The sequence below is a fragment of the Musa acuminata genome, chromosome BXJ3-11 (assembly GCF_036884655.1).
Source record: "Musa acuminata AAA Group cultivar baxijiao chromosome BXJ3-11, Cavendish_Baxijiao_AAA, whole genome shotgun sequence".
NCBI classification, from domain to species: domain Eukaryota; kingdom Viridiplantae; phylum Streptophyta; class Magnoliopsida; order Zingiberales; family Musaceae; genus Musa; species Musa acuminata.
Window position 1 is genome coordinate 6,517,403 of NC_088359.1, and position 18,758 is coordinate 6,536,160.

Genomic DNA, 18,758 nt, shown 5'->3' on the forward strand with positions numbered 1-18,758 from the left:
ATCCTTGAGGTTTGTGTTTTGTGTTTCATCCCATATATTTGGGATCCTGTTATCACTGCACAGTTTGAAGATAGTATGTTTCTCTACATTGGCAATCTCGTTTTAGAATCAGTGAGTCATGCCTGAATGTTGCATGCTGATTATGCATTTTCTGGCTTTATCAGGTGCATTACGTGTGTCAGTGTTTTCTTCTTGCATTTCATTGAATATTTTTTTCACTCTTTTTAAACGAGATTATTAAGTTATGTTGTTTAGGGTTTATGGTGTAGTCCTGCACAGACAACCATGGCTTCCTATCAGTCACAACAAAGATGGCCGAACAGAAGAAGATCCCGCTAGTGGCTGCTGCTGCTGCTGCTGCTGCTGATGTATGCAGCTGGTGATTCTGACGTCATGCCTATTTCCTCTCTGAGGCCTGGGTTTGTGTTTCCTGCCCTGGACAAGACAGGCGAGCCGCTGCTGTGCCTATAAAATGTTTCCTTTTAAAAGACAGCAGCATCCAATTTGAAATCGGATGGGCCATGATCGAGCGCGAGGTCAATGATAATGACATGATCCACTTGCGTGTTTCATCTTCGTTTAAAACTAGCAAGATTCACTCGTTCATGTAGATATATATAAATATACATCTAGACATTGATACTAGTTGACTTCTGGATCTTCTTGGATCTAAACTTTCCAAATTCGATAGATATATCATCCATCATGGTTGAAACACCCGTACCCGATAGCATAAGCTAATAAATTCAATGACGTGATTCGGATCGAAGAAGCAGGTTATCGGATCCACCGACGTTCTATCATTGAGCTCACTCGATGTGGGGTTCCATCCCACCCCATCGTGTTCCCAACTCGCGCATTTGTGCTAAAGCCACATGACGCCAGGCCAAACAAGGAAAAGAAGACGAAGCATATGAGGCTTACGCCGAAACTACAACCGAAGATATAAATATCCTTTTTTACCTTATTTTCCAAATAACAAGCGAAGAAATTTTCTCGTTGAAGCGAGGGAGAGACCGGCAGGTGCTTCCCCTCTGTCCGCGCGAGAGTGCCAGGGAGCGAGCGAGAGGGAAAGCCATATATGCACGCATAACCTAACAAAATGAATGGGGAAGAGTTCTTGATCGGTAGTTATTTTATTCGGCTCTTCAAATCTCCCCTATTTGGACTTCCTTTTCCATCGTCCTGTCTCCTCCCTTCTCCTCGGTAGATCTCTCCTCCCTCCGGTTCCATTGCGGATATTGTCATCGGGCGATCCCTCCGCGGGCTCCGCGGCGTTGGAGTCCGAGGTAATTGTTCAACTGTTTGATGTGAGCTTCGATCTTTCGTCTCTGGATGCCTTTTTTTTTGTCTTCGATTCGTTTTTTGCTTGGGAATTCTTTCTTCCTTTTTGATCCGTGGAGCATTCTTGCTCTGGTTTCTTGCCGTTCGTCGAGTCTTGATTGGGGTTGCGATTTTCTGGTCTTTTGAGAATTGGAATTTGGCGATTGGGATTTGGGTAAGTGGGGGAGTCCCGTTTCTTCTGTGGCACGCTTGGCGTTGGTTGATCCGTTCCGAAAGCTATGTTGTTTGCTCTCCTAGGTCTTACTTTTTTAAATTTCAGCTGGGAAACTCACCTAAAGTTCTGACTCCGTCGAAGCTCATAGTATCGCCCCTTGGTTTGGCTAGTGATTGACCTTTTTCTGGGTTTTTAAGACCGCATGGTATAAAAGGAGAAGATAGATTAGGATATCTCAGCAATGTGGAAGAATCATGTTAAGAATACAAGGACAAAATATGCTTTTGTATGTATTTTGTATCTTATTTTCCCTTTCATGTTTAACCAAGTAGAATGAAGTTACAATATAGCTTGAGATAATTGTCCTTGTATTCTTTTTTTTTTTTCCCTTTTGTATCTTATTTTTTCTTGTATCTTATCACCTATAGCTTGAGATAATTGCATCCTTCGCCATAAGTTCCAATATATCTCTAAAGGTTGGCAATATTTTTAAGTAAGTACCACAGATCCAATTGTCGATGCTCAACTTTTCTTTTACTTTAAGTTCTAAAGCAATGTTAATAACATTTTTCAGGAAATTGTATTCGTTTGCTCTCCTCCAAGAAAATTAGTTATGTGACGCATAGACAGCTTTGGCACATGTTTTGCAGTTGGATCATGTCTGGCTGACGATTCCTATACACTCTGCATACTGTGCCCTGTGGGTGACGCTTTCACATGCAAATCCAATGGCCGTGTCTGATGATGAAGAAGGAATCTTTATAGGTTAGACTGCTCTAATGAGAAGAAGAAGAAGAACACGATGAAGGTACCACAGGCATGGCAGCTAGGCAATGGGAACACACGCATTATACCAGGACCAAGCAGCAGACCAACCGCAAGGTCGCCTAGATGGATAATCATTTTGATATGCTTGGTATGTGTCTCCTTGATTGGGGTGTATGCATATCCACCTCGGCGGTTTTCAGCTTGCTACTTCTTTTCTTCAAGTGTTTGCAGCCCACAAAAGGATTGGCTGCCTCCTATAGCACGGGAACTTACTGATGATGAGATTGCTTCTCGTGTTGTCATTAAAGACATTCTTTCCATGCCATTAATTCAACCAGAGAATCCCAAAATTGCTTTCATGTTCTTGACTCGAGGTTCACTGCCATTCGAAAAACTCTGGGAGACATTCTTTCTGGTAAAGCTTTAATTTTAGTATATGACTTTGGCCTTTTTCCTCTGCTGTTTTGAAGTTCTTGTGTTTTTTTTTTTTGCAATAAAATACAAATAATTTATCTCCCTTATTTACCTGTTCTACTTGAGTGTTTGACTCGATAGTCGAGATTCATAATGGCATTCCTAAAGCTCCAGATCTTGTTGCAATATGGTAAGATTATTCATATATATGAAATACTTCTTTCTGTGTTTCATCTTAGATATAATGGGAATGAGATATTTAAGTATATTTAAGCAGTCTCGGGACCACTACAGTTAAAACTTAAAAGATCATTAAATGGTACCATGGACACTTGTGACCAAGCTTTTCGTTTCCCTTGTCATTGTTCAAAAAAAAAAAAAGAACAAAGTAGCATTTAACAGGTTTTTTAAACAGACTAGGAAATAAACAAGAATCATTTTTATTTGCTAGATTTATTGAATCATACATGTGCTTATTCCATGGCATATTGTTAATTCAAAATTGACTACTTATGATACACTTATGGACCATCTGCTTGAGAGAAAATCCTATTGGACATGAATAATTTAATATTTTTACTGTGTCCATTTCAGGTATATGTCAGACACAAGGATAGTTACATGTACAAACTTCCTCGAAGAATTTTATTTCTAAATAAATATAAAAATGAACAAATACCTTTTGATAACTTAAGGGAGACCTCATAAATACTTCTTGGGAAAAACTTGTGGAATATTGTTTTTGTTGTTTCTGGTAAATGTCAAACTTAAGAAAATCATAATAACAATCTTTCCCCATTTTTCGTAAGTTCTTTCCGTATTCTTTAAATTTGTGAAGTGCTATGTTACTAAGAATAATCTCCTTCATGATGTATCTAGGGATGTTAATTAATTGCTTGTTCTTATTTATCATGTTTTTATATCTGTATATATTGAACTTTAATATATCAGTAATGTATCTAAGATAGTTTTTAGTGTTTTTTGTGTACCTATCTGTCCTACTTTCAAAATTGCTATAGCGGTATGTCTCTGTTGTGTTGTATCATCTTTCATGACTGTCTCCATGCTTCATAGCTTACCAAAAATATATATGACTCACTTCTACATTTAAGGGATTGATATAAGGTGTGATGTAAGTATATTATGTAGTATGAAAAATATCTTGTTTTGGTGATATTGGATCTAGTGGAAGAACTTTTGGAACTTGTCCGATTTTAACAAAGTAGAATTTCCTGAAAGCAAGTCTGCTCTTTTGGGTAGATAAATGATCTGGTGGTTCATTGTGTACTTTTTTCATTTGTCACATTAAATTTCCAAATGAGCACTCCATTCTTGCAGGAGGTTTGTGGGTTAAAATGAGGTGCAGTTGCTTATATCACCCTGCGTCATTAAAAAAAAAAAATCATTTTTACACTCTGGAATATCATATATATCCCTATAAATTAAAGAATCATCATATTTGTCATGTCCCCAATCAGCTTTCGACAGTTATGGTTAATTTAATACTGCCTCAAATAGGAAAAATAAAGCCACTCCGACACTGTACTTTTAAATTAATTGAATACTGAAAATACCTACATATCTGTATTCTCTTTCTTTCCCTATCACTTCAAGTTTTTTCCTATTCATCCTGTTCACCTTGCTTTTCCCTCCACCATTGTTTATCTTTTTAACAGCCAAGGTAGATATAATAGATGGAACAGAGGGGAAGAGGGGTAGGGGACAAAGGGTGGAGGTGAAGATAGACTTGGAGGAAAGGAAAAAGAGGTGACAGGGCATGGACACATGAGAAGCTGGGAGGGGGGAAGAGAGAGGTAATGAGTAGAAGTAATTTAGTCAGTCAACTGTCAGATTTTAGAATTTTTGTCTGACATTAACTTTTTATGAATGTTTAAAGGGTCTGAGAGGTACATATGATATTTGCAACTTCAATGATGTATATATGAAGCTAGGATTGCTGTTGGCAGGCATATATTTGCAATTCTGCCAACAATGGATTTGCATACAAGTGGAATTTGTCTAGTAGAAGCTTCACACAACAATGAGTAAGCTATACTTTGCAAGTATCACAACAGAATTACTGCTTGAAACTATCTTTTGTTCTAGACCAGGTCTTTGCTCTATATAATGATTACATTTCAAACATGGGAACTTCGGCATGTATAAGTTGGTCAAAAACCAAGTTTGTATTTGTATGTCAGACCAAGTTTACATGGAATAAATGCAAATTTGTAACCATTTTAGTTATAAGAAAAGAATAGATTCACAGTATAGTTTATAATCTGAAGTTGTGGTTAAATCTGCATCTACAGGGCCATGAAGGGAGATATTCCATCTATGTACATGCATCACAAGAGAAACCAGTGCATGCGAGTCCTTTATTTGTTGGCCGAGGCATTCGGAGCACCAAGGTAGTTGAAAATCTTATCTTCTGTACTAACTTTCAGAAGCTTTTTGTAGCCCAATCCATGCATGAATGAAATTGCAAGACAGACATAAAAATATTGGGTATCCTGTGTATTTGTTTCCTAGATAGATCACTGGCCATTGATCGCCATGTCCATCTATAGATAAATAAGGATATCGAAAAATTCTTGACGCTATACTTGCATATATTGTATTCTCATATAACCACAGGCTATTGGTTACCATGTCCATTCCTGAGAGAGAAAAAAAATATCATAATGTCTGACACTATTTCTTGATGCTATAATGCATGCTGTGGCAAATAAGTTGTACCAGGAGTACGCATCAGTTGCTACAACTCCAAATAAATGGGTATGGGTATGTAGTGACTATGATGTCAAGGGGAACACTGAGATTCTTCAATTAGCACTTCTACACCTAAGATATTGTTATTCAACCTTCATGATTTGTCATTCTATATGAGTTGGTACGTCTAGATTCATGATTTAATGTGTCTAGAAGGATATTAGTGATTTTTCATGATTCAATTAGTGATTTTTCATGATTCAATTAGTGATTTTTCACAATGCTTGTATCCTTTTCTCTAGGTAGTAAAACATTGGAGCTTTTATTGTAGCTTCTTTATATTTGTTTCATTTGTCAAATTCTCTTTTGATCATCTGTGAATAAACCTTTTAATCAGATTCCAGTTAACTTTTGTGTGTTAGCTTAGTCATTACAAACAGATGTCAATTTTAGAAATTAATCTGCATGGAGTGACATTGCAACCTCAATAAAAGTGTGGTAGCTTAGTGAGCAATGAACTTCCAAGATGCAAAAGTTTGTTAGTGTCTAGTTACAGAACTAGAAATTTACCACTGAAATTGGTGAAGGCCATGTCACTTCATACTTGCTAAAATTATGGGAAATAGCAGATTGTAATATTGGAAAGATGGGTTTAGTACTCAGTTGTAATAATTATACAAGAACCATTATAATGGAGGGCGGAAAAGATGGTTTTGATGCAGTTATAAAAGGTCAGATGTAGGAGAGCTACAAATGAAAGAGGTTGAGAAACTTGAAATTGGAAATCCAAGGATGCAAGATTGAGGAACCTGCTGCTAAATATTATAGGTCAGGTACACTCTTTGAAGCATGCTCTTCCAGCACCTTTAAAAGCTTGCCTTGCAAGTGGATTAAGCATAGGAAGTGGCATCAAACTCTAACATTTGGGTATCATGGAGGAAGGAACTTCACAACGTAACAATAAATTGTGTCTTATAAAGCTCAAAATGTTGAGAATGAGCATCTCTAGCAGTTGGAACTGCATAAGTCCTGGTGTAGGTTTGATCTGGTCACTTAGTCTGGCCTTCTGGGCTTACAAAATCTTCTTTTTCTATATACCAAATAGTGAGTGACTGAACTCAAACGTGCAACTTGTCAGACAATTCTATTTTTATAAATGAATAGATAAACTTGGTTTTTTAGTTGTTAAAATCTATAAACAGGAAAACCTATCAGTTCAGTCATCATTTACTTTTAGACAGTCATGTGTTCTATGTTGTCATGTTGTTTAGCTTCAGCTAATACTTGATCAGAATCAGTGTTTGAACTTAAAACATTTGCACATTCAGGTTATATGGGGTAAAATTTCTATGGTCGAGGCAGAAAAGAGGCTCCTGGCAAATGCACTCCATAACCCTGATAATCAACATTTTATTTTGCTTTCTGACAGGTGATCAACCATGTGAATCTTTTGCCATGTTTTCCTGCTAGTGAACTGAATCTCATGTCTTTTATTGCAGTTGTGTTCCTCTTCATAATTTTGATTATGTTTACAACTATTTATTGGGAGCAAATGTCAGCTTCATTGACAGGTAAGGCCTCTATATACATCTTGCCAAGGAATTTACTGAGCTTTTTCTGTTGGATTGGTTTGGTCTTATTTGTTGTATAATAAATTATGTCTAGTTCCAGCAAATCTCGAGCAAAATGGCTATATGTAGTTATATAAACTATTTTCCCTGATGCATATCTTCCTCTGATAATTAAAGAACTGATTCCTGGCTTCCTTTTTATAATTGTTTGAGACTGCTGTAGCTTTTGGGATCCTGGTCCACATGGTAATGCCAGATATACAGAGCATATGTCGCCTGAGATTGAAGAGAAGGACTTCAGGAAGGGTGCACAGGTAAACTTTTTTTTCTTTTTTTCTATTAAAAATACTACCTAAGAAACCAAGCTAGCCATGAGTTGCAAGAAAGATAGATAGATTGACCGAGGAAGAAGGATAAAAAGAAAGTGGCGTACCCTTGAAGTGCAGAGAGTAACTACTAGCTTCCAATATTACGAAATAGACACCTGGCCTAATCCTAATAATGAACTGATCACATTTTGAAAATCAGAATCAAGTGAGCTTAAGATACCTGCATTGAGTCTAGAGCAAGAGACAAAACTAAGTTGAAGTAAGTCTGATAGCGTGATGCTTTTCCATTTAATACATGCAAGAGCATATCAAATCAAATTTCATTTAGGAGTCACTGGAGTTCTGAGCAATTATAAGCTGCTTCATGCAATTTTTAAAATAACCATTAGTTTTTGTCCTTTTTGTAGGATATAGAACAGCATGGACTTTGTTTACATTATAGCATTAGTGTCATGAGGATATCCTTTCTTGGAAGAAATACCTGCGTCTGTTAATTTGATGTTCGAAATGATACAAAGCCTTTATGTTAAAGAAATAAAGGTTACATTTTTATTATGTCCAAAGACATTTCTGTTGCCTTATGACATGTTGAGTCTAACGCACTTTGCAGTGGTTCACAATGAAGCGAAAGCATGCTTTAATAGTTATGGCAGACAACCTTTATTTTACAAAGTTCAGGCTTTATTGCAAGGTAATACATGGCTACATCTCTTTTTCTGTTGTATATACAGAGTAGAGTTTTACAAATGTGCAACAGAATGCAGATGATTGCTATTTCACAAAAATCTATTTTATTGAGTTGCATAAAGCATCAATTGTTGAATTAGATGCCTAGGGATAGAAGTTTGATCTGTGTTCTCTGATAAGTGCCTTTGGTCAAGTCACCTAGTTGTTTTTTTTTTTTTTTTCAGTTTTGGTAGTAATGATGGTGGAGGAATGTTTTGTTTACTCAGTATGATTTAATATGTGACACTCCAATAATAGAAGGAATGTTCCAACCACAACTCAACCCAAAAATTGAAAAAAAAAAAAAAGAGTTGGAGGGTCCACTCATATGGGAGAATTTTTTTGCTCTCTTGTGCATAATGGACAATTTTTTACTTTTCACCAGCTTTGGCTTTAGATTAGTTTTGGTCGTAAAGATGTCTCCATTAATGCATGTATTTTCAAATTACAGTGACAGGAGTCATGCACTCTCATCATCAAAGGCCTTGTTGCCTTTTTTGTTTAAGGCAGTATATTGTTTACCTGGTTTATCATGTTGACAAACTTTTCTACCAGTTTATTTCGGGATGATTGCAGCCTCAGATTTGTGACAACCTTGTTTGAGGGCCCCTGAATATGCCTCTTTAAAATTTTGTTTTACACATATAACTTCTACTTTTTTCTGCATGACTTAAATTTGAGAGATAAAATGATGGAGATTACCCTCATGAAAAATATACTTACAGTTTTATATATTTGACCTTGGCAGCCAGGTTTTGATGGACGTAATTGTTATGCTGATGAACACTATCTGCCGACTCTGTTCAATGTCAGGACATAAGACCATTTGTATTGTCAGCCTGTGAAGTTTTATATTCTCTGACAATTAGTTACTGGCTTCCCACGACTTATATATCTTTATTCTGCAGATGATTGATCCCACTGGCATTGCAAACTGGTCGGTGACGCACGTGGATTGGTCCGAAGGAAAGTGGCATCCAAAAGCATATCAGGCTAAGGAAGTGACATATGAACTCCTGAAGAACATAACTGTATACTTTTGCCCCTTCTTGAGATATTAAGTTTAATCTGTTGTGAAGCTTCTGAATGTACTTTTGCTGATATAACTAATATTGGCAGTCTATTGATGAGAATTATCATGTCACAAGTGATGATAAGGTAAAATTTAAAACCCACTTATTTGTTGACCGTGTGAATTTTGTATTTGCAGTATGCTTTCCATGTTTCCCTTGCAAAACAAAATAAATGGTATATGGTTTCATGACTGTTGCAGAAAGTCAAGACGGTGTCGCCTTGTTTGTGGAACGGAATGAAGAGGCCGTGTTATTTGTTTGCCAGGAAATTTTTGCCTGAAACCCTTGACAATTTGATGCAGCTGTTCTCCATCTACAGAGTCATTTAAGTTATCTTCCCTATTCCATTCTTTTGCGATGTCTGCACCAGACCTTCCCATGCTTGTGCAAAGTCATTTATGCTGTAAGAATGGTCGTAAATTTGTGAAATTCCATTTCTTTCGGTACCAATCTGGGCCTGTAAATGGTGTGGAATAATTGTTGAGGCCAATGGAGGAGTCTTTTGAGTAGGGTTATGGTGGCTGCTATTATATGTTACGATGCCCTGTAGTCGACTTGTTTGGGCCTGTAAATGGTGTGGAAGATTGTTGGGGCCAATTGGAATGTCTTCTCGAGTCTCTCGAGTAGGGTTATGGCGGTTGCTATTATATGTTATGGCCTGTAAATGGTGTGGAAGATTGCTGGAGCCAATTGGGATGTTTTGCAAGTCTGAGTCTCTCCGAGTAGGGTTATGGTGGCTGTTATTTATATGTTATAACCATGCCCTGCAGTTGGCTTTGCTTAACCCTTCCCTTTTCCATTTTGTTTGTGATTGTAACTATGGACAGCAAAATTTGTTAATCATATATTTATTTGCCTTATTCTTTTTTTCTCTTTTTATAGATTACAATTACACCTGTTTTTTCTTCATATGGTGAAGCATGTAGCTTTATTCATGACTGAATGCAACTCTACAGATTGGGGCAAGTTAGAATCGGTCTATATCAGTTACAACAGGCTTAGGTTTTCTTGAAAACATGTTCTTCCCTCATTGATTTAGCCATGAAAAAGATTATAATTTTATCCTCTCATCTATTTGCAAGCTGTACATATTAATGATCTTTTCCTGCCACACATGTATGCCAAGATGGCCATGTAAACAGAGTTTGATTGTAGAGCCTATGGTTGTATTTATATTTGATTGATGAAGTTCAAGAAAAATTTAGAGCCCCCAAAATAATTAGATTCTGTGCTCTTTTCATGTCAAAACATGAAATTTTTTAATGATGCATGTATGTCGTTATGCATGAAAATTTTTAGATTTTGCATTTACATGCATTCAAATATTTGAACACTCGTATTAACATCCATCCAATAAACTCAAGTCTATTTGTGAATATTATTCAATTTAAGAAATTTGCTAAAAATTAAATATTTAAACTTATCTTATATTATCGGTACAAATTATTTGAACTATATATATGTATATATATATATATATATATGTATATATATATATATATATATGTGTGTATATAAATATATAAATAAATATATAAATATATATATGTGTGTGTATATATATATATATATATATATATATATATATATATATATATATATATATATATATATATATATATATATATATATAGGGTAAAGGGAAAAGCCAAACTTTCTTGCTATTGTCGTTACTTTTGCTTTTAGAGCAAAACTGTGGACAAGTATTTTTATCCTTATTATTTTGGGCCATCCAAACCTCCTCATACTTCTCCGTTCCCCCTCTTACTCTCCTCTTCTCTGTTGCCGAATGGAAGTCTCTCGGTGGAGCCAATGCTACGCCGTCTTCTCCCAGATGAAGAAGAACACCTCTGCTCCCTTGCTAGGTTAGCGTGTCCTTTTGCTGCCTCTTTCTCCAATTTCTACTTGCCTTTCCCGCTCGAAAGTCGTTCTTTTAAGGGATTTGTTACCTTCCGCAGCCAAGAAATCCAAATACTCTGGCCAATCAATTGTAAGCACACTCCATTTACGGGTTCTTCTTCGGAATTTTAATGATTTCGATGCGGAAGATTGAGTCTTTTTTGTCGAATCTTAAGCATCAAGTTTTTTTTTTTCTTTTTATTTGATTCGTATTATTTTTTGCTTCAAGAGAGCAATTCCGATTCGAATATTGACGGTGGGCAAGAGGAGGTCTCCAGGGGTGCAGCTTTTGGTCGAGGAGTACATGGAGAAGCTCAGGTACTATTGCAGCGTCGAGGATGTCCATGTAAAGTCTAATCCAAAAAGTAGCAGGTATTCTATGCTATTATCTTCTTCTTCATGGAGACTAAAGATATTAGGCCTTTTCTTAAAAATTAATGTAAATATGCAAGGCTTGTGCAAATTAACGTCTTGGAGGAGTGTCGATGCCTCAAAATTTATGTATACCTAAATTTTAGAAAATTGGAAAGGTGTCAACTTTTTTGTGCTTTTTCTTTTGGAAGTCTTATTTATGTATAATTACCAAACTTCTAAACTTACTACTGTAAGTTTATGCTTCTGATACTCTAAGCAGCAATGTGAAAGCTCAGATTGATGCAGAAGACATGGTCATTATGCAACAGATCAGACATGAAGATTGGGTATGGTCTTAATTACATTGTCTATTGTCCTTCACTGTGCCATAACTTCTATTGGAGGAAACCTCGAGTGGAAGAGTTAGAGGGTAACTGCTTGATCCCATTCTTGTGAACAGCTGCTGGTTATCCAACTACTGTATCACAAAGAGTATTTTATCTCTGATATCCAACTAACAAAGAACGTAGAGAAAATCTAAAGAAGAAAAATGTAACTAGTTATGATTACCCGTCATTTGTCAGTTCCATCATTTATTTTCTATAGTTTTCATGTACTTGTGTTAAAGAATTCTTTAACTTGTTCTTGTTTTATTTGCTCCTGTTGAATTAGGTTGTTGTGTTGGATGAGCATGGACTAGATGTCGGATCTGAGCAGTTAGCTGATTTATTGGGTGATGCAGGAAGAACAGTATGTACTTTACCTTTACCTTAGATGATCCTTGAAAATGCAGCAGAGTATCTGAAATTTTTTCAACTTTACAAAAGGATTATGTTTCATGAAAATGAGTGGGCATGACAGTAGTCTAGCATCCTTTTTCAATTATCTTCAGTTCTTTTTCAGTCCAGAGGTAACATTGACTACCAATATACTTAGACATACTTCAGGGAGACACTCTCATTTGTTAGACATTAGTGTAAAGCAGAGGCTAGTAACTTTTAGTGATTCTTGTCACTCCGTTTCCTTCAAAGGAAAGCCATTCCTAGCAAACATCTTCCATGGAAGGGATGATGAGCTTCTTTGAAGCCTCCAATAGTTTCAGGCAGCAACAACGGCAGTGGAAGAGTTTTGCTATATTTTTCTTACCTCTAAATTCTCTACGGTAATTATGATAAAAAAGTATGAAAACTAGATTTTCTACATTGTTTTATAGCAGCATTGCAGATCTTTAAGATGATTCACATTTTAATGTACTAGGGGACTTGTCAGTCAAGCTTAACTTCACCTCTATTCCTTCCCTTGCCAACCATAACTAATAATGCATGGCCTACGTGGTTGAAGCCATAAAAAGTATCTCTACTTCCCACTGGTTGATCTCTGTTGGAATTGTCTATGCAGCAACTTTCTCCTATAAAGTCATGGTCATGTCAAGCATGAAGGATGTAGTGGGAGGTGAACCGGCTTGTAAGAACCAGATTTAATCAAAATAATCTCTATATTAGACCCTCTTTTGTCATTATTGTAGTTCAAGACTTAGTTGACTCAGTTGTAATTGGCTTTAGTGGACTAGTTGCTTGAATTTCAGCCATATAGTTTTAAATTAATGGAAATGTCCATATGTTCAAGTCATATGTTGTTTTTTTCTGATATGTGCAATATCAAATGGCTTTAGACTTTTAGTAAGTTGATCCCTCTGAATGAACCTCAAATATGATACACTTAGTTGAACCTTTATTTGTAGAAGATTTATATGAAGAAACAGTATAGGGTTGAATGTACAACAATGCACATCTGAACTTTTCCCAATCCTGTGGAGTTACGTATTCAAGTTTGTAATGCTTTCTGCAGAGAAGAGACAATATGGAGTTACATATTCAAGTCATTTCCTTTTTTTTCCGAAGAAACAGTTTCTTCTTGTATTTTCTTGTAGGGTTCAACAAGACTTGCCTTTTGCATTGGCGGCCCATATGGTCATGGACCACAGTTGCGGAATCGTGCTGATGTAACGATTCGATTATCTTCAATGGTGTTGAATCACCAGATTGCTTTAATTGTGTTGTTGGAGCAACTTTATAGGTAAGACTGCCACATTTGAGTTCCTTTTGCTTCATCTCTTTCTTTGAATTTGAACTTGGATGATATTGTAGTCATAAAAAGTATGCTCTGCATTACATCATAAATCATTTGAAGTATTTATGGGAATAAATAATAAATATGGAATTCTCTAATACCTTAACAACTGTAGTAGCACAAATACAACTTCATATATATCGTCTTCCATCTTTGTTGATTTGCTCTAATGTTGTTGAAATCTGGGACCCCAGGTGAGGAGAAGAATATCTGAAAATTTTGTGGAAGGCTGTTCACATGATCATCTAAAACTGACATGGAATCCCATTTACATTGTGCTACAGCAATAAATGTCTTGGATTTTGTAAAGAGAATGAATATATTAAGAGAATGATAGAGAAAGGAGGAAAAATGATCACTTGTGAAAATGAGGATAGTAGGAAAAGTAGTACCTTTGACCCCATGCTTTGCTTTCTTTGAAGATATGAAGCCTTTAACCTGATGCCTAATTATATTCTGCATTCTAGAGTTTCCATTGACTAACTATCTAATTGTTCCCCATTAAATTGGTGAGTAAAACTGCACTGGATTTTCAGATCATGGACAATCATCAAAGGCCAGAAGTACCATCATTAGGATGACTTATCAGTCTTCTCGATTTCGTGGCAATTTCCTGGTAATGTTGCAGTATGCTAAGATTACAAGTTTTGCTTGTTGACTTTATAGGTGAGATATGTTAGTCCATTTTATTCTTGCCCATGTTTCCCTGTTGTATCTACAACCTCAAGTTTCCAAACCTTTAATGTTTCATATTTGATTCAAACTTCTGCATTTGGTGCAGCCTGCAATCAGGCATATAAAAACGAGTGTAATCTCCTCGAGCTCATCTATTTCTTTGCAGAGTGAGCATCAATCGACCTGTTGAAGCTGGCATTTTAATTATCCAGAAAAAAAGCTGTCCATAAAGCATCGACCCAAGATGAGATGTGTAGTAATTCAGAGGACTCGATGATGATGCCACCACTTCCACCTGCAAATCCCAGACTGATCATGGAGTTCACACAGGACAGGATGAGTTGCTCTGCAACAATCACAGACATGGGATTATTTTCCTATCACGGTCGTGCCATCCTTGTAGCATGGACCTGTTAAATTGTATCTGAAGAATTGGTTTTTGTAGGTCATCTCGTTGCTTCCTGATTGTGTTATATACATGTGGAGGTATTTGTTTTGATGTAAAGCGAACAAAATGCTCATTAGGTTACTCTAATCTATACTACTTGTGAGGCTGTCACTAATCGTTCTGTTAAAAAGTAACAAGTCGGAGCTTATGGCAGTGCTCAGTCTGCAGTCTTTGAGTATTTTCTTATATCAATTTGATCCTTTATAATCCTTCTGTGACCACTTAACGCTGATCATTCTCTATAAATAATGAGAGAGAACTTATAATAGGTTGTACTCGACCTTGTTCTGCAAACCAATCATCTGGTAAGAAACGGACTGATTCATTGCATCACTGCAAGATCATAGAACCATTGATACACAACGCTGACTTTGTTACACGAAACCTGGAGCAAGGTTTGTTATACTATAGTGGTACATATCGATTTATCCATACGATTAATTGTACCATGTGTTAGTATAGATTGATATAGATCATACCATTAGTTGATTTGTCAATAGATTGATATTAGATCATACCATTAGTATGTTTTTATATTTTAGTTTGGTTTATGCTTTACACAACATATAGAAGATTTACAATAGATTTGACAGTTCTATTTTTATTGGATTTTATAGTCATTTCAGGCTTATAAAGGCAGTTTATGTGTAGTCATCATGTAGAGACAAGACTACCTAGAAATAAATCATCTAGACAGCCATTTTGGAGGTTTCTTAGCTTTGCAAAGTGGTGTGGTCAAACAATACAACACATAGGAGCTACTCGAGTGTCACATGATTGGATGGGCCTTTGGGGTAGTGTATAGAGTTGGTTCACTATTTTGTTCCGTAGTAGTATCATGTGAGTATTTGTGGGACTTTTGATCATAACGAACTACTTTGGACTCTTTGCCGTGTAATCGCTCAGAGTTTGCGAAGTCTATGTTTGTAATTTGCATTGTCTATCAAATATTTACTAAAATGGCTACATGTGGATCTCAAGTTAAATGCTTTCTCTAGCTCGTATTCTCTTATGTATGTCCTTAAGGGACTATAAAAGGTTTCAGCGAGATTAACCCTTTGCGAATGGACAAGTAAGGGTGTCACATGACTTAGGCAAAATCAACTAAGTCTGTGATAAATGGTATTACAGTGGAACAAACACACTTACAAATACTTAAGCATGCAAATATGAGAAACCCAGCAAGGCCACGTTGAGGGTAGCCAACACATATGATTGTTTGAAAGAAATAAGCATATAGGCATAAGGAAAAGAGTCGCTTAGAAGAGCGAGAATCTAAGATTGACATTTAGAAGAATAGTTAACTTTTTATGCGAGAGGTACCATAAGAACAAGCTAGTTGAGAAGAACACATAGTGCATAAAAGTTGGAATAGCTGAGTTCGAGCTACGGCTCGATGTTAACAACTAAACTTAATAGTGCTCAAGGCAAGCAAGGCGCTTAGCAAAGGATGAGACCGTGTAAGATGAGATAGGTTGCATAATGACCGAAAGAGTTGTGTAAAGCTCACAAAGGTAAGGATAATTGCTAACTCAAAAAATTTAATACTCATGCAAGAGCTTATATGCAGATAATGGATTATCTATAGCAATCCCAAGATGATCAAAACTCGATGTCATTGAGCATTGAAACTTTCTCTTAAGCATGAGAAGGTAACATTTGTATGAGGCTACAATATACAACAAATTTAACATGCTGCTAGGCCTTGAGGGATGCAACAGAGGCTGTATTGGTGAAGATTCACAATTTAGCAAGTGCATTCACGTGGGTGGAACAGTGCATAGTTTATTTAGCAAGACAGAATAGTCCAAAAGGATGATGGTCTTTGAAACTTTCAGAGGGAAGGATACAAAGAGAAAAGCTGCTTTAACATGATAGATATCTAGGAGGGATACATTTTGATTCTCTAAAGGGAGAATCATGTGTAACAAACTGCATATGTTAAGGAGGGGTATCTCAAGACAATAACTCCACAAAGCTTAATAGACTAAGTAAGTGACAAGAAGTCATTGTATGATCTCACGTGATGTAATGCATTAGTGGATGTGTTACGAGATCAAGTGGGAGAGTAATCCAAGGCAATACCAAATGAAGATACACTTAGTGACGATGTGGAGATCTGATTCAATAGAAAGCTGACCTATGGAATGGTATGCGTGAAGGCCACCATCAACTTAATGCAAACTAAGAAATGGAACAACTTGGGTGAAATTTGGTGAAGTGCTCAAACCACATGAATAGAGTCAACATAGAAGACGAAACATATAGTGTAGGCAAGAAGCTTTCCTTGAATGAAAGTCAAGGACATAAACTCTTGCAAAGGCAAGAGCGAGATCATGTCATTCCATATGTCCCTTAATCTGATGGGGTAGACTCAACCTACTGGTGGCAAAGTTGAAGTGAGTTTTTGAGGCATATGCACCTTATCTCGACAAAGTAGTTGATAGAAGAACTAAGGTGACTCAAATTACAGAGGCAAAGTTGAGATCAAAAGGATTTAGCACGTGACGAGAGGACATAAAGGCGAGTACTCTTAAATAATATGTCATAGTACTGTCATTCGAGTTGTCGCGAAGGAAGCAATGTGCAGTGGGGATTATGTTAGGGGGTAGAAGCCTAGGATCCAAACAATGACACCAATTTCAACGAAGTTAATGGACTTTGAAAGTTACTAGGTGATGGACTATCTTAGAGATGTTCTTCATCTAGGTGTGATCCAAGAATAGGTGGATACAGGTCGTGCTAGTTATAGGTGCCCTACAAGCCAATCACGTGAGTGATGACACGTATGACATGATATGCACTCTTTTTACTTATTATATTATTTAGTATTTTATTAATTTATCTTGCATGCTGCATATATTATGATATTTATGGATCTGTGTAATAGGAATTAGATCGTGATGAGATCATAATAATAAGACTGATTCATCTTTAAACATAGACCCTAAATAATCATGGTCATAGGTCACTCGAGAGGGATATCGAGATGACCGGATAGATTGGTATGTTGTATACCCGTCCATATGATGGAGGCGACTGCTCTTATAGCTGCTCATATGGGGACACTAGAGATATCGCGCAAGGTGCTCATTAAAGAATGAGTTCACTAATTGATCCACTCATGAAATGCTGGATGGTTGATGATATCTCATTGTCAAACAGTGATTTCATCATCACAATAATGTATATAGTCCTTAGACTTGAGACACCAAGGATGTCTTATATGATCTCTAATACCGGACTTATAGACCCGAAAGCTTCAAATCTAGCACAATTGCTCAAGAAAATCTCTAGCCAAGGTCATTTGGATTGAGAGAAAAAGAGTTCTCCGAGATAATCCGATTAGAGCAAGATTCGAATAAAAATTGTATGGGCCTTATAACACATGCCCGAAATTCGGTCTCTGGGTATTAGATGGATAAGGGACTATAAATACATGGTAACTAAGGATAGACAGGTCAAATAGATTAGATTTCCCTATATCGTTTAGGGATTACGACATAGTGGCCTAATACGTCCGCAATCGATGAGTCAAGTGAATTATTATGGAGATAATAATTCACTAAGTCTGAAGGAGTTTTGACAAGTATGATTCACGGCCAGCTCGATATTGGGCCTAGAGGGTCACACACATATGGTAGGTATTACGATGAATATAGGTTCAGATATGAGATATCCATTGGAGTCTCTATTTTATTGGATATTCAATAAGTCATTGAATATTGAATCATATGGATGAGATCCAATAAGAGCCAATGAGAGATTATTTGGTAGAAACTTACTAATCTAAGAGGCTTCGATAGTTGGATGGAGATCCAATACATAATATGGTAGGATCCATTAGGGTTAAGTTGACATTGGGCCTCTATAAATATGAGAGAACCAAAGAGCTATAGGCTAGACCCCTTTTGGCTATCACCGCTTATTCTCCTCTATCTCTCTCTCTCTCTCTCTCTCTCTCTCTCTCTCCTTCTCAACTTGTAGCCCCTATTTAGGGCATGTGGACAGCAAGAAGGGTCGCCCCCTTCTAGATTGCGTGGTGCATGCAGCGAGGAGATTTGAGAAGCATCTTCGTAGCCTCTATTGTGTGGATCATCGCTAGAGAGGAGGACAGTTGACCTCCTTTATTTTCTCTCACAGATCTGTAGAAATTCAGGG

General features: G+C 36.7%; 2 protein-coding genes across 7 annotated transcripts; both read left to right on the forward strand.

The window, feature by feature from the left end:
- Positions 1–903: 903 nt before the first annotated feature.
- Positions 904–9,951, forward strand: LOC135652420 (glycosyltransferase BC10-like). 2 transcript variants are annotated; one of them, XM_065173336.1, is made up of 12 exons: positions 905–1,289; positions 2,073–2,414; positions 2,498–2,681; positions 4,993–5,091; positions 6,721–6,821; positions 6,892–6,963; positions 7,187–7,277; positions 7,903–7,983; positions 8,767–8,826; positions 8,927–9,049; positions 9,138–9,176; positions 9,292–9,951. In XM_065173336.1, exons 3-12 carry the CDS (start codon positions 2,586–2,588, stop codon positions 9,418–9,420), a joined length of 891 nt encoding a protein of 296 aa, XP_065029408.1. In that variant the 5' UTR covers positions 905–1,289; positions 2,073–2,414; positions 2,498–2,585; the 3' UTR covers positions 9,421–9,951. The 2 variants fall into 2 exon arrangements, with proteins under 2 accessions (XP_065029406.1, XP_065029408.1); XM_065173334.1 differs by having other exon boundaries at positions 904–1,289; positions 2,073–2,681.
- An 845-nt stretch (positions 9,952–10,796) lies between these two features.
- Positions 10,797–14,703, forward strand: LOC135652585 (putative RNA methyltransferase At5g10620). 5 transcript variants are annotated; one of them, XR_010502153.1, is made up of 8 exons: positions 10,800–10,956; positions 11,050–11,081; positions 11,220–11,362; positions 11,625–11,691; positions 12,017–12,094; positions 13,275–13,420; positions 14,011–14,140; positions 14,316–14,703. XR_010502153.1 is itself a non-coding variant. In XM_065173618.1 (8 exons), the coding sequence occupies exons 1-7, from the start codon at positions 10,881–10,883 to the stop codon at positions 14,048–14,050; spliced, it is 582 nt and encodes a 193-aa protein (XP_065029690.1). In that variant the 5' UTR covers positions 10,800–10,880; the 3' UTR covers positions 14,051–14,090; positions 14,316–14,703. The 5 variants fall into 5 exon arrangements, 4 of the variants coding, with proteins under 4 accessions (XP_065029691.1, XP_065029688.1, XP_065029690.1 ...); XM_065173618.1 differs by having other exon boundaries at positions 14,011–14,090; XM_065173619.1 differs by lacking the exon at positions 14,011–14,140 and having other exon boundaries at positions 10,797–10,956; positions 11,220–11,308.
- The last annotated feature ends 4,055 nt before the right edge of the window (positions 14,704–18,758 follow it).